Here is a 15,576-nt window from a genome sequence, read left to right on the forward strand (position 1 = left end):
AACGTCTGGCAAAGTCCCCTGTCAGAAAGAGTTTCAACTTCCATCTCCGGCAGAGCTTAAACCATGTCCCAGGTGAGGCGGGGGACATTGAATCCGAATGGGCTGTATTCCGTGCCTCTGTTGTCGAGGCGGCCAGCCGCAGCTGTTGCCGTAAGGTCGTCGGTGCCTGTCGTGGCGGTAACCCCCGAACTCGTTGGTGGACACCGGCAGTAAGGGATGCCGTCAAGATGAAGAAGGAGTCCTATCGGGCCTTTTTGGCCTGTGGGACTCCAAAGGCAACTGATGGGTATCGGCGGGCTAAGCGTAGTGCAGCTTCGACGGTCGCTAAGGCAAAAACTTGGGCATGGATGAGGTCCGCCCAGAGTTCCTTAAGGCTCTGGATGCTGTAGGGCTGTCTTGGCTGACAGGCCTCTGCAGCATCGCGTGGACATCGGGGACAGTTCCCCTGGACTGGCAGACTGGGGTGGTGGTCCACCGTGGTGGTCCACGGAGGGTATGCTCCAACTACATGGGGATCACACTCCTCAGCCTCCCCGGTAAGGTCTATTCAGGGGTGCTTGAGAGGAGGGTCCATCGGATAGTCGGACCTTGGATTGAGGAGGAGCAGTGTGATTTTCGTCCCGGTCGTGAAACAGTGGACCAGCTCTACACCCTCTTCAGGGTCTTTGAGGAGGCATGGGAGTTTGCTCAACCAATCTAAATGTGTTTTGTGGACTTGGAGAAGGCATTCAACTGTGTCCCCCGGGGACTCCCTTAGAGAGAGGGTGAGAAACTCGGTGATCCGGGACAGGCTCAGAGTAGAGTCGCTGCTCCTCCACATTGAGAGGAGCCAGATGAGGTGGCTCAGGCATCTTGTTAGGATGCCTCCTGGACGCCTCCCTGGTGAGGTGTTCTGGGCACGTTCCACCGGGAAGAGGCCCCGGGGAAGACCTAGGACAACCTGGACGGAATACATCTCTCGGCTGGCCTGGGAACACCTCGGGATCCCTCCGGATGAGCTGGTGAATGTGGCCGGGGAGAGGGAAGTCTGGGTTTCGCTGTTTAGGCAGCTGCCCCCGCAACCCGACTCCAGATAAGCGGCAGAAAATGGATGGATGGAAAATTTCTTTATTAACCTCACACATAACGACAAGTGTTTTTATTTATTCTGTAGTGAAATGAAGATCCCTCTTATTCAGTAATCTTATGTCATGATCAGCAAATAAGAGCTTGCAGTGTTTACTATGCTGTCAGTTTTCTTACCATTAAATTCTGGTAAAGAAAAATCACAATACTTATAGTACCACAATATATCAAATCATTGTCCCCGTGTTGTGATACATATCGTATTGCCAGGCTCTTGCCGATACAAACCCCTACTGTTCAGTAGGGCTGCAACTAATGACTATTCTGATGGTCGATTAGTCACCGACTATTAAAACGACTAGTCGACCAATCGGATTATGTATCTCATGATTATTATATATGGATCCTATTTCACTTTCAGCTTTGAAGTCTTGCATGAGGTTGTTATGTAAGTCCGACGTGCCTCCTCTTTAAATGTTCAAGCATTGCAGACGTACTTCCGTGGTATTCAAGGTCCGCTTTACAAATCTCACATGTATTTAATTTATTTTGTAAGTTTAACGTGAAGTTATCCCAGACTTTTAACGTTCTCCTCCTCGGTTTTCCTCCCTGGTCCGGCACCATATTTTTCCCCTGGTGAACTTTATTGCGCATGTGCAACTCTCAGCCGAGATAAAAAACAAGAAGACGATGTCTCACTCTGTATTTTTTTCCCCCTCTTTGCGCATGTGCATTGTGCAACTCTCAGTAGAGATAGGATTAGAAGACGTCTCACTCTGTAGTTTTTTTTTTTTTTTTGCCAACAATAGTCGATGGCTAAATTTGTTGTCGACTATTTTTATTGTCGACTATTGTCGACAACGTCGACTAATCGTTGCAGCCCTACTGTTCAGTCCCAATCCCTTGAGTTTCCGTCGCATTGTGAATGTGGAAATGCTCTTACTTTCACTATTAAACATAGCCTTGAGTTCTACTTGTATTTAAAGCATTTAAGTGATCGCTGATCACCATCATATAAGATTTTTTTCCGATCACATTTCTTCCTGGAAGACAACGGTCCCCCCCTAGTTTTGTTTAATAATGCATTGGACAGTTCTTAACCCAATTTTAGTAATTTTAGCATCTCCTTAAATGTTTTCTCTGCTTGATGCCAATAATCTGACCCTTCTGAAACAGATTAGCACCTTTTCCACAAGCAGGATGTGTCTTCTGACATGGCTGTGTAGGGTTAAATAACTTGTTGCCAGCTGGAGCATGATCATCCATGCAATAATTATCCAATGGGAGGCTCCTATTTGTTGGCCTCGTTAGATCCATACGTTTTATTTTGGATGGGTAGCGTATACAGTATATGCTGTTACCTCAAACCTCGGCCGCCTTTTTTGGCCTTATTCTTTAACAGCTCTCTCCTTTTAAACCAGAATGAGTGAGCATCAGGCTGCTTCACTGCTGTACATTTACATTCACACTGAGACCTGATACGTGTATCCTCTTCTGCTTCTGGCCTTTGAACAGCCCCAGTCGATCAGCTGGGGTTTATGTGTGTTGCTTTAGGGTTTTAAACCTAGCCTGCTCAGTTTTTCCTAGCCAGATTGGTTTTTGAGTTCAGAACATTTTCCTTTCACAGACATGAATCTCTGGGGTGTCATGTGGTCAAAGTTATTTTGTCTTTATTTGAGATAAATATTACCACAGATTCATGATGAATTTTTCCCTGAAACAACTAGCAGTGAATGAATATGTTCTATTCTATTCTATTCTACAGTCATTTAGCAGACGCTTTTATCCAAAGCGACTTACATTTGAGAGGAAGAACAACACAAGCATGAATTCAAACAAGATGGGACGTCATAATTAAGTGATAGTCAGACCGCTTTTGAGTCCAGTTGGACCCAGGTGCTGCCATGTAGTGCTAGTGCAGTGCATATAATTTTTTTTTTTTTTTTTTTTTTTTTTTTTTTAGTCATTTTATTTAAATACAGGATCACAATTTCATCACACAATATCAAGTAGGTCATAAGTGCATGATTTCATCACATAATATCAACTTGGGCATAAGTGCATGATTTCATCACACAATATCATCTTGGGCATAAGTGCACACAGCTTCTTCAGTACTTGTTTGAGCCAAAAAGCTGGACAAATCTTTCTGACTCATTTAGTTAAGCTAAATGTGGAAATGCTCCTTAAACAACTGAGTCTTTAGCTTGGTCTTAAAAGTGGATACGGACTCTGCGGATCGGACGGAGTTTGGTAGATCGTTCCACCACCGGGGAACAACAGAGGAGAAGAGTCTAGCTACTGATTTTGCGCCACGTTGTGGTGGGAGCACTAGGCGTCTTTCACTGGTAGAGCGTAAGTTTCGAGAGGGAGTGTAGCTCTGGATTAAGGAGTGAAGGTAGACCGGAGCCGTTTGGGATATTGTTTTGTAAGCCAGAAGCAGAGCTTTGAATTTGATGCGTGCTGCAACTGGAAGCCAGTGAAGAGCAATTAGCAGCGGAGTGACATGAGCTCTTTTGGGCTGGTTGAAGACCAGACGTGCTGCTGCGTTATGGATCATCTGCAGAGGTTTAACTGAGCATGCAGGCAGGCCAGCCAGTAAGGAGTTGCAGTAGTCAATGCGTGAAATGACCAGAGCCTGGACCAGGAGCTGGGTCGTGTGTTCAGTCATGTAGGGTCTGATCCTCCTGATGTTGTAGAGAGCAAATCGGCAAGACCGGGAAACCGAGGCAACATGGTCCTTAAAGGTCAGCTGGTTGTCTACCATGACACCAAGATTCCTGGTAGAAGATGTAGGCACTAGTGTGATTGAGTCAAGCTGCACACTTATCTGTGGTGGTAAAGAAGGACTGGCTGGGAAGACAATAAGCTCAGTCTTGGACAGATTTAGCTGAAGGTGGCGATCCTTCATCCATGCAGAGATATCAGCAAGGCATGCTGATATTCGCATTGAGACGGTTGTGTCATCAGGTGGGAAAGAAAGGAAAAGCTGAGTGTCATCTGCATAGCAGTGGTAGGAGAAACCATGAGAGCTAATGACTGCACCGAGTGAGGAGGTGTATAGGGAAAAGAGAAGAGGGCCGAGCACCGAGCCCTGAGGCACCCCTGTTGTCAGCCCATGTGATCTGGACACGCCCCCTCGCCAAGATACTTTGAATGATCTCCCTGTGAGGTAGGATGTAAACCACGAGAGGACAGATCCTGAGATGCCAAGCTCTAAGAGTTTGGAGAACAGTATATGATGGTTGACAGTGTCAAAGGCAGCCGACAGGTCCAGCAGTATAAGGACTGAGGATTGACCAGTGGATCTGGCAAGCCGTAGGGAATCAGTAACTGACAGGAGAGCAGTTTCAGTAGAGTGACCTTGCCTATATCCAGATTGATATGGATCTAACAGGTTGTTGTCTTGGAGGAACCGTGAGACCTGACTGAAGACGGCACGCTCTAGTAATTTAGACATGAATGGAAGCAGTGAGACCGGCCGGTAGTTTTCAACCTGGGCTGGGTTAAGTGTGGGTTTCTTCAGCAGTGGGGTAACCCGAGCTTGCTTGAAGGCAGAAGGAAAGACACCGGATTTAAGAGAGGAGTTGATAATATGAGTTACTGCAGATTTGACTGTAGGTAAAATGCTCTGCAGGATGTCAGAGGGAACAGGATCAAGAGGACAGGTTGTGGGTTTTGAGCTGACTAGAAGTTTAGAGACTTCGTCCTCATTTAGAGAGCGGAAGGAGCATAGTGAGGTACCAGTAGCTGGTTTGGTAAGGCTGAGTTGGTCAGGCTCAGTGAATTGGTTACTGATGGTAGCAACCTTTTCAGTGAAGTAGGAAGCAAACATTTCTGCAGTCAGCACAGTGGGAGGCTGAGCAGGTGGTGGAGATAGAAGAGAGTTAAACGCCATGAACAGTTGTCGTGTGTTGGGAGCATTGCGGATCTTGTTCTGATAAAAGGCTATCTTGGCCGCCTTTAGGCTGGATGTGAAAGTTACAAGTTTTTGCTGGTACTCAGACAAGTCAGTGTGCTCTTTTGATTTGCGCCACTTTCTTTCAGCCGCCCTGAGTCCGGTTCTGTGATCCCTTAGAGCCTCTGTGAGCCATGGACTGGGAGGGTTTTGTCTGGCTGGTTTTGACACCAGAGGACAGAGTTTGTCCAGAGAGGAGGCGAGAGAGGAGCAGAGTGTTTCTGTAGCCTCATTAACAGACAGTAAGGAGAAGTCTGAGTGGGAAGGGAGGGTAGAGTAAACCTCATCAGACAGCTGTGTAGGTCTGAGGGATCTCAAGTTTCTGCGGTAGGACACCATTTTTGGAGCCGCTTGATTGACATGAGGAAGGAAGACAGAGAATTTAACCAGGAAGTGGTCAGAGAGGTGCAGCGGGGTGACAGACAGGTCGGCTGTGGAGCAGTTTCTGGTCAGCACCAAGTCAAGAGTATTGCCAGCTTTGTGTGTTGGAGGAGTCTGTACCAGTTTGAGATTGAAAGAGTAGATAAGAGCCAGAAAGTCAGTTGCCTGTGGTTTGTCAATGTGAATGTTCATGTCTCCCATGACAATTAGTGGTGTGCCATCATCAGGAATGTCAGAGAGAATCATGTCCATTTCACAGACAAACTCAGCTATACTGCCACCCGGAGGGCGGTAGATGACCAGAATATATGCAGTGATGGGTGTAGAGACCTTTACTGCGTGATACTCAAGTGATGAGCAGTTAGCCATAGGACGGACAGAAGTTAAGTTCCACTTTTTAGAAATAAGAATGCCCGTTCCACCTCCTCGTCCAGCTGAGCGAGGTGTTTGGCTAAATTCTGCATTGACAGAAAGGGCAGCTGGTGTAGCTGTGTTTTCTGGACGGATCCAGGTTTCAGTCAGGGCTAGGACCTGAATGTCAGAGAGATTTATCAATGAACTGATAAATTCTGTTTTGTTAACTGCGGACTGACAGTTCCAGAGACCAAAGGTAACAGAGGGTGTGACTGACGTGCATGCCATTGGAAAGGACAGGTTTTGCGGATTGCGGTGTCTATGGGTGACACGCCTTGGTCTGTACCCATATCTGACAGGGATGGGTTTGAAGCACATTGTGCGTTAATATAGTTTTATAGAGTTTTAAGCTCGTGCCTTTGCTCGGTGGACTCGCGCAGGTAGACTCGCAGGTCTTTACCCTCAGTGGTCTTAACCCAACGTGGGCTGACACAAAGGCAGACGCCTCGCTGACGCTTCAGCGCACCATGTGTGGAAAAGTACCTGGAGCTGACACAGCTGAGCACACTTTGCTTGATTGCACCCGGCTGAAATCGCCTCTATCTGCTTTGCCCTGAGCAGTACACAGTGGGTGTGACCCGCGTCACGGCCTCAACTGGTTGAAGAGAGAAGGTGCTAACGACAGAGCCCCACACCAGCAATGTAAACAATAACCCGAAACCAAGACAGAAACTCAAGCAGTAAACTCACCTAACTGACTGTACCAACCCTGACTGAAATCAGTGCTTGTTCTGAGTCATGAGTATATTATATGAGTATATTATATACATTTCTATTTACTATATATAAATGCATTTTCAATTGTTTTAAAATGTTTCTAAGAGCCCTAAATTTAACTTATAATAATAAATAATAAAGTGACAATATTTAGAAATGTGTGTCTGTATAAAACACATAACCTTTGCACAGAGACACTGAGGGGTGAACAGGAAGTAAAACAGGAAGGCAGAGTTGCTTGTGGTTTTCTGATCTCCTCTCTTAAGCCAATGCTTTGCTTTTAAAGTGACAGGACTGAAAGAGCCTGGTTAAGGTCAAAATTATTGACCACGAATAAAACTTTCCTTTAAACGAGCTCATTTTGTTGCAGCAGCACCTTGTTACAGTTATTAGATTTCATCTGTCTCTTTAGTGACAAGAGAAATGATTGACTCAGTAACAGTGCATTCAAACACACCTCTCTATCGACATCATAACAAGATGATTTGTAATTGAACTGTCCTGGTGTGATTGTTAGAAGTTATTCTTTGATATCTTATCTGTTTTGAATGCAAAGAATCCCACAGCTACAGTTTCTGCTTCCTACTGAAAGTCTGAACGCTGTGGAAGAGGATCTAGTTTGTGCAGTTTTGTCACAGTGTCTGTACCAGACTGAAGGGTCATTGCAGAAATAGCACCTCCTGTAGCAAGGCAGTCACTTCCTCATTGCAGCGTTTCTGATGCAGCCTTGGTGTCGGTTGTAGCTTCACCCGCTCAGCCGCAGCCAGAGATGTTGTACAGGAGGTTCACAGGGAGCCATGGCTTCTCAATAAGATGGAAAGCTTGGCTGGAGGTAGGCTAAGAGAGGACGCTGCTTCCCTGGTCTCACTGTGATCAAAGTGTAGTGGCTGTCACAATATCAAGTTTAAAATGTTGCTTTGTTGGTTGATGTGTTGTTGTTTTTTTTTGTTTTTTTGTTTTGTTTATTAGTTTTTTAGTTCCCCCCCCCCCCTTTGAAGTCACAGCTTGTTAGAGTTTGTCTCATGCAAACGTCTCTTTATTTAAATCTCTGGGTTAGATGTCATGAGTGATAATGTCTACTGTTAAGAATGCTTACAGCAAGAATGGCTGAGAATCATCTTCTCTTCTTTTGTCTTTAAAATACTTCGAAGTGTCTTGGTGTTTTGTAGATGAAAGGTGCCAAAAAGTGATTCTAACTATGTTGAAGAAGTTTGACGCTGGGTTTTACCATTGGTTAGACAGTTGTTGTTGCAGGAAGTGAGAATGAACGCTGTGTGTTGTAATGGCTTTGAAACATGCTGTGGTCCTGTCAGCCTTTTGGCATCTTAAAAACTGAACAAAAATGAGTTCTGGTCTGTTAGAGCTTTGTGGTCCTCACAAACCAAGAGGCCCAGGGCTGGCCATTAAAATGAGCTGGAAAACTCCTTTTTCCCATTTCCTCTGGGTTTGGGTGGAGGCTCTGTGATGCAAATCCAAGAGAATAAGAGCTCTGTTCTTTTCTGCATTGCTTTATGGGATTGTGATTCAGCTCAGTGTGCAGGGATGACCAACTGCTGAGGATGAGCTCGTCTATTAATGCAGAGGCAGCAGAAAGACCAGCCTGTTTTGGAAAGGTCAGAGATGTGATTCCCAGACAGCAAGTCTCCGTCGGCATTCCTGTATCCTGCAGATGTGTCACTCCATGCTCAGTCATCGTACAGTTAAATGATCAGAACAACAGTATTCAAGTAGCTGAGCCTACACAGGATATGAGTTATATGACAATTAGCTGTCCTTTGTTGTATTAATGCTCACTATAAACTATCCTCTTACACATTAAACACCAACCAATAATCCTATAAAAACAAGCAAATTATCATTCTGAGCCAAACTAAAACATTGCCTGAAACAAAAACACTCTACATTTAAAAGGGTCCTTTAATGAGACACTTTGTTGCCTGCATAAATAATGCATGAATTAGTATGCAAACCTTCCCTGCTGTGCGCTATATCCGAGTAATAATATTGCTCAGTGGGGTTCAGATTGGAATTTAACATGAGAAACTGGCCTAACGGTGAAACATTTTGCCAGCATCTGGTGTCGGTCTCCACTCATAATCAGGTTTCCTCTTTGAGTCTTGCTCTATCTCCTACTTCTAACTGGACGGTACTTTAAAAAACCTTTCAATTTCTTACAGGAAAAGGATCGAGAGAAAAAGGAGAAAGACAAGGAGGGCAAGGAGAAGGACAAGAAGACAGTGAATGGCCATCTTTTTACAGCGGTCGGCTCCGGCCAGGCTGGCCAGTGCTCCCAGTGCAATAAGGCTTTTATTAGCAAGGAGGCTCTGTTTTGCACATGTAAGTATCCCCTGCCCCAAGTCAATGCTCGATTTGTCAGATTTAATGATGTGATCATCTGTTAGAGACTTATTAGAGTCTAATCTGAAGAGATGCTAAGCTGTTAACACAACCTTGAACAAATGGAAAAGAAAACAAGAGTGGAAAAGAAAATGTCCCCAGTATGCATACATCACCAGCCATGACTCATTCTTTACAGCAGCTCAAGCTAGCTTACTGTAAATTTCTGTTTGTAGCACACAGTTGACATGTATGCTCTCTTAATAGATTATTAAACTTAAAAATATTTGTTATTTATTATTATTTATCAATTGTTATTGAAAACAACCCTGCTAATGCTTTTACTAAAGTTAACATGGTCAGGATTCATGTATAACTTGAATTTTTAACTTGCCGTACCCATCACACACCTCATATCGGCGGTTGGCTAAATGGCTGCGGCATCTGGATACTTGTCTGAACCAGCCTCATGATCTCTTAAGAAGTAGTGAAACTCCCTAAAGGATGACTTCTAATGCAGCCCAGTCAGGCTGTCAGTACAGACAAGAAAGCAGTTTTGAATTGTTTCTCACTGAAGCACCAGCAGCAGACCTAAAGAGGATGTAGTGTATTGCACAAGGCTTTTGGCACAACATCCCCCCTCCAAAAAAAAAAAAATAAAAATCACTCAAAAAGGAGAAATGGGCTTTGCAGTGAATTACAGGCATCCTCTCTATGGTCACATTCTGCCTGAGATACTCCAGTCTGACAAGAAACAGCTCTTTTTGTGTTCGAGTAGTCTGTTTCAGATTGTTAGAGGGTGTTTTCAGGAGGTTTATACTCGCAGATGTCTGGCTGGTGTCCATTCGGCAGACAAATACAGTGATCCTTTGTCTCAGATTTGCTGGAATTAGTTGTGGCCACAAAAAAAAAAAAAAAAAGGTGAAAAACACCCAATTAAACTATGAGGAGCAGAGAAGATAGATGAGAAAATGAAGTGAAGAAAGGGAAGACTTTCAGTCAATGACTGGAAGTGCCATTGAACCCTGATGGTGTTACTGTGGTTTGTGTTAGTTTCCCACAGTGATTCGCAGTTAAAGTGAGATGATGTAATCCTAGGAGCGGAAATGCTGCATGCAAGTCAGCATGGATGATAAGGTCTGATGGTGTGGTTGTAGCTTTAATTTTTGCAACATGTTTTTTAAATACACTATTGCTGAAGTGGAAAGATGTCAGAATCTAAATTAGAGGAAACTTTGTGAACGTCTACTTAGATACGCTTCCTCCTCTCACTGGTACTTCCTGATCGACCAATATAGTTGTTCTGTTTTCTTTTTGCATCTTTGCCCAAAAGCGGTTGACAGTATGAAAGTGAACACTGTGAGGTGGTTTCTTACAGAATACCGGAGTATTTGAGTCGGAACAGGATTAGATAGCAGAGCAGATCTTATTTTAGTAGTCAGGAATTATGACTTTTGTTCCTAAATGGTGATTTGGGAATGTTTACATAATTGAATTGTTCCCATGCAGTGCTGTGTACATATGTGTGCGTCATTCCATAGCCTATCCCTTTCTTTCCATTCGTCCACAAGCGGTATTACCCCTCGATTGCATCACATGCACAGCTCCAGTCTGGCTTTCATTAGCGGGCTGGTGGAGTTTCCTGGCCGGCCATGAAAACCAGTCAGAATTTCTAACCCCCACCTTTCCACACACCCTCACTGGCCCCAGCACCACCACCACCACCACCAGGCTCACAGTGCTCACTGCTGCCTCTCTTTTCCAGACTGTAACGCTTCCGTCCACAAGGGCTGCAGAGACAGCCTGCCTGTCTGTGCCAAGGTGAAGATGAAGGTAAAACTTCCCTCCCAGTTACTCTCCTGCTGACTCCAGTATTCTGTTGTCCTTCAGCCAATATCAGTCTGCTTTTTACTTATGTTATTCTCTGTTCCTGTGTTTAGTTACCCAAACAACAGGTTGCAGTACCAGACTCAAGCTCTTTCCCTACAGTCACAATGAGGAACAAATGTGAGTTTCAAACTAACCTGGGATTCCACCACAGAGACCAGTAGCTAGGAATTTACAGCAGAAATGAGGATATACCCAAGTAGTGAGTGATATATGTGAAACAAATGCAAATAACATGAAAACTGAGAGTTTAGATTAATACACATTTCATTACTGAGATTCAAATCCTATATGGTGAATCGACTCAGCCTTCCTCTGTGAGGGGGATCCTTGGGATACTACTTTCTCCAGCTGTTTGCCTTTGAAGAATAGTGTTGATATTCTTTTATTTTAATTTTGAAAAGTATTTTATTTCATTTTATTTATTTATTTTATCTTATTAGTTAATTTGTTATTAGTTTTGTTTTGGCTCTTTATTTGAGACTGTTACCATGTTTTATTACAGTGATTCTCAAACTGACTGGATAATTTTAGGGGGTCGCCAGATCATTGTAAAACAAATATAGCCTACATTTATTAAATTAATGTGGGATTGTTATTAGGGTTGTGAAAATAAATGCATTAAGGCAAAGAGATTAATCTGTGAAATTAATGTTATATTAATGTTTAATGTATATGCAGCAAAGTTAATACTCATGCCATATGAAAAATCCGAATTTGGTGACAGTTTGAGTTGCAAACAACAGTGTATGTCATCTTAGGGGTCGTAGTTGAAAAAGTTTGTGAACCACTGCTTCAGAATACCTTCTCTGTGTCTCACCTCTCACCTGGATTGGAATCTGGTGGTCCTGGCCATCTTTATTCCAAACTCCCCGGACTCCGTCCTGAGCTGAGCCTGTTTATCCTGTCACATCCAACCAAAGAAAGCTCCTCCCACAATTCATCAGGGTTCTTCTTTTTGTGCTCTGAAGGAACACAGAGATGTTTTTGTTTGTTTGTTTGTTTTTTTGCTGACATTCCTTTTAATTTAAATGAAAGATTCCTACCATAAAGCTACATTAATACTAAGCCTTGTTGCAAGGTGATAGGAAGTACATGCAGCTATAAAAAGTCACGCAGGTTTTGCTTGTAAAACTTCTGATTCAGATCAGTTTATCAGTGGTGTATTGCTGAGCGTCACTAATGCGTTTCCCTGGTCTCTCAATACTTTCCTCCAGATCTGGTTGCGATAAAGTTCGAGTCTTTTATTTTTATTTTTTTTTACATCATTTGGTTACAAAGATCTTTGATGTTTTTATTTCAGTTGTTTCATTAATCCCTTATTAAGAATAATACCAAAATAAATCACAATAAAACCTCACATTTACGATCTTTGGAGGTTTCTTCAGCAACTGATTTTATTCTAAGGAAACCTCAACCTCTGACTTCAGCAAAAGTCTTAACTGGCCTTTATTGTTCAGATGTAATTAAATTAAAAAAATTATGTTAATTTGTTTAAGAAAATTAAAGAAGCACTTTGTTCTGTTTGGGAGATTGCCGGTTTTTGGGACTTAATAAGCAAATAGTCACAGAAGCAGCGGGAAAGATTTGTGGTTACTTTTAGGTTCCTGTCCCTCTAACTGTGATATAACCTGTCTCTGCTCCAGCCGGTGGGACGAGGGAACGTCCCTGGTCGGCCATCTTGTCCCCTGAAGACCATTCTTCCTTGATGGTCTCATCGTCACGGAGACACACCAGCATCATGGCTTTCCATGGAAACAACCTCTCAAAGAGCCTCTCAATAAGCAACATTGCTGGGTGAGTATTAATGTGATGGTGCTTGATTTTTCTTTTTTGACTTGTGTTTAAACTTTGGATGCAGAATTGATTATTATTTCTCCTTTCAGTCCAGTGTTGGATGAGATGCCCATTAAAGGCCTGCGGTATCTCTCTCAATCCACTGACTCGCTCAACAGAACCAACCAGGTTACAGAATCCATGGAGTCGCTCACAGATGAAGGTCAGCACACACACACACCGATCTTCACACAAAAAGTTGACTTAAATCTCTGCATGAATGTGAATGAATGAATATTGTAAATATAAACTCTTGTTGTTTCAGGAACAGAGATGATGGATGGGCAGCTGATGGGGGAGTTTGAGGCGGAGGCCAAAGACCTGGAGGCAGACTCGTGGAGTTTGGGTGTGGAGCAGCAGTACCTGCAGCAGCTGGACAAAGAGCTGGTGAAGAGACAAGACGTCATCTACGGTACATCAATACCTGATATTCTGTATTTCTGAACAGATTTTTACCCATTACAACTGAATCTTGAGGAAGACATTGTAAAAATACATTTCTTTTACATCTTCTAAGATTGCACCTGAACCTTGAACCGACTCTTTACAGCTTTCTCTTTAGCTTGTTTTGGTAGGATCTGAACCGGAATGAGGCTTCAGGTTTACCTTAATTAAAACAAGCCCTAAATTACATTTAAATTCCCAGAGCTGCTCTGACTTTTAATTTGAATCTACTTGTGGCAAATTTGACTGACCTGATTACTAGAAACTCATCCCTGCAGCACCAAACAATATGATGTAATAAATTCATTTAATCAGTTTGCAGACTTCTGTGATGAAATGTGCTGCTGTCTTTTTACGTCTGCAGAGCTCATGCAGACGGAGATGCATCACATCCGGACGTTGCGCATCATGTCAGAAGTGTACAGCAAAGGTCTTCAAAAGGAGGTGCAGCTGGAGCTGCAGACAGTTGAGAAGCTTTTTCCAGCACTAGATGAACTCCTGGAGCTCCACTCACAGCACCTCCTGCGCCTCCTGGAGCGGAAGAAGGAGAGCCACCTGGAGGAGGGTAGCTTCATCATCAGCAGGATAGGAGACATCCTGGTCAGCCAGGTCAGAGCCAGAAGATGCTGGTGTGGTCTTGAAGTGTAGTTTCAGTTTTTTTTCTTGGTGGTTTTGCAGAAGCTGGTTGAATAGACATCCTGAGGGAGCACTAAAATTAGATCCCCACATGCAAACTATATAACAGTGTCAGGGCTCTAACTTTTTTGTTACCCTGTAGCGGTGCTGGTTTTGTGTACTCATGTCCATCACGTCTTGCCGTAGTTCTCTGGATCCAACGGTGAAAGTATGAAGAAAGTTTATGGAAGATTCTGCAGTCGCCACAATGAAGCTGTCAACTTTTACAAGGACCTCCTGACCAAAGACAGACGCTTCAAAGCCTTCATCAAAGTAAGAATCTGCTTTCACGCACGTATTTACCAAGTCTCCGTCTCATTAGTGCTCACTGTTATAAAGATAATATCAACACCTTCCAAAGTTTTATCTAATGTTTTGCTTTGCTCCACCGGAGTTGGTAGGTTTCTCACTGGTTACATGAAGCTCTGCCACCTGTTGTGTGGGCATGTTCCTCTAAAGCACCTTGTTTATCTTCCAGAAAAAGATGAGTAGCAGCATTGTGCGGAGGCTTGGTATCCCTGAATGTATTCTGCTTGTGACCCAGAGGATAACAAAGTACCCTGTGCTGATACAGAGGATGCTGCAGCACACTAAAGGTTGGTTTCATCTCATGAACATTTTTACTTTTGGACTGGGAGGAGGGAGTGTTATTTGTGAAGAACCTTAATAACCACAGACTGTTGCTGCACAAAGTGTATTTGTCTTTAAATGTAAGCTGACCTTGAGTGTCATGAAATTCGTCCAGAAATGAAATTTTTTATTATTGTTATTATTATTATCATTATTATTATTATTGCTTGTAGATAGTAGATGAGTGAAAATACTAAAAAATTGTAGTTTTGCCATCAGTGCAGAGAAGCGAATTTAAAATAATAAGCTTGAAGCCAGTGAACACAAACATTCACAAGTTTTTTTTTTTTTTTTTTTTTTTTTTATAAATATGATTAATCACATCTGCACATCTCAGCAAGATAAATCCCTTTTCAGAAGTTTTCAAAGTTGTTGCGACGCATTGACCCAAATGTTAAATGCTAGATTTGTAAAATGTGTAGAAAGGCCCATTTAAATCAAAGCACCGGCAAGCCTGTCTCACCTGGAAAAAATCCTTTATATGAAACGGGGATAACACACACACTGAAAGACATTTTCACAAAACAAAAAGAAAAGTACACTTTCTTTCATTTGTTAGGTTTTCTGTATCAGAGTATAAGAAAAGTGAAATCATCTGGTCCTTCATAAAAACAGGCAGATACAAATCCAAACTCAGCTGAACACCTCCACCAATTACACTTTGTCAATGCTCATAAAAAAACTAAAAAAACTTAAGTTAAAATGCACTATAATAGATTTATTTCCAAACAGATTTAGTTTCTTTTTCTTGTTGTTTTTCAGCAAACAGAAGAAAATAAACCGCTCTGTATATGCATATTTAGAGTAATAAATAAAGAGATATGGACCATTTTGTCAAATGAATTTGCCTTACAACTTTAAAAAAGTGGAGAGTTGTTTATGCACTACAGTTTTTCAATAGCTGTGTCTCATTAGTTTAAAGCGACACAGACTCCTCCATGGAAATCATTTCTAAGAACGTCTGCAGACACAGTCTCTTTAAATTGATCTGCATCCTTCCAGCTCATTGTTGTAAGTCTTTAGCTGTTTTGGACAAAGCCCCCATCTACATCAGAGTTTAAAGGCACAATGCTGGATTAAAATATACAGACAATAATTTTATCCAAGATTGTATAATGTTTTCCCATATACCTATAGCATAGAATTAAAGGCACCCTGATCCTGACTTTGCTTAACTGTAATCTCATTTGTAAATATTTCAAGAAGTTCTTGTCTTCAGTAAGCTTCAGGAT

The 15,576-nt window shown here is 42.6% G+C and overlaps 1 protein-coding gene across 8 annotated transcripts in view; it reads left to right on the plus strand.

Moving 5' to 3' along the window:
• LOC121640474 (A-kinase anchor protein 13) overlaps positions 1–15,576 on the plus strand; it is a 126,149-nt gene that overhangs the window by 88,376 nt on the left and 22,197 nt on the right. For all 8 annotated transcript variants that reach the window (XM_041989604.1, XM_041986584.1, XM_041988049.1 and 5 more), the window contains 9 exons: positions 8,713–8,872; positions 10,638–10,705; positions 10,813–10,879; positions 12,406–12,556; positions 12,646–12,758; positions 12,861–13,007; positions 13,404–13,648; positions 13,862–13,987; positions 14,193–14,310. In XM_041989604.1, the coding sequence (XP_041845538.1) occupies positions 8,713–8,872; positions 10,638–10,705; positions 10,813–10,879; positions 12,406–12,556; positions 12,646–12,758; positions 12,861–13,007; positions 13,404–13,648; positions 13,862–13,987; positions 14,193–14,310 (1,195 nt within the window). The remainder of the gene's footprint in view (positions 1–8,712; positions 8,873–10,637; positions 10,706–10,812; positions 10,880–12,405; positions 12,557–12,645; positions 12,759–12,860; positions 13,008–13,403; positions 13,649–13,861; positions 13,988–14,192; positions 14,311–15,576) is intronic.

The sequence above is a fragment of the Melanotaenia boesemani genome, chromosome 1 (assembly GCF_017639745.1).
Source record: "Melanotaenia boesemani isolate fMelBoe1 chromosome 1, fMelBoe1.pri, whole genome shotgun sequence".
In the NCBI taxonomy this organism is placed as follows: domain Eukaryota; kingdom Metazoa; phylum Chordata; class Actinopteri; order Atheriniformes; family Melanotaeniidae; genus Melanotaenia; species Melanotaenia boesemani.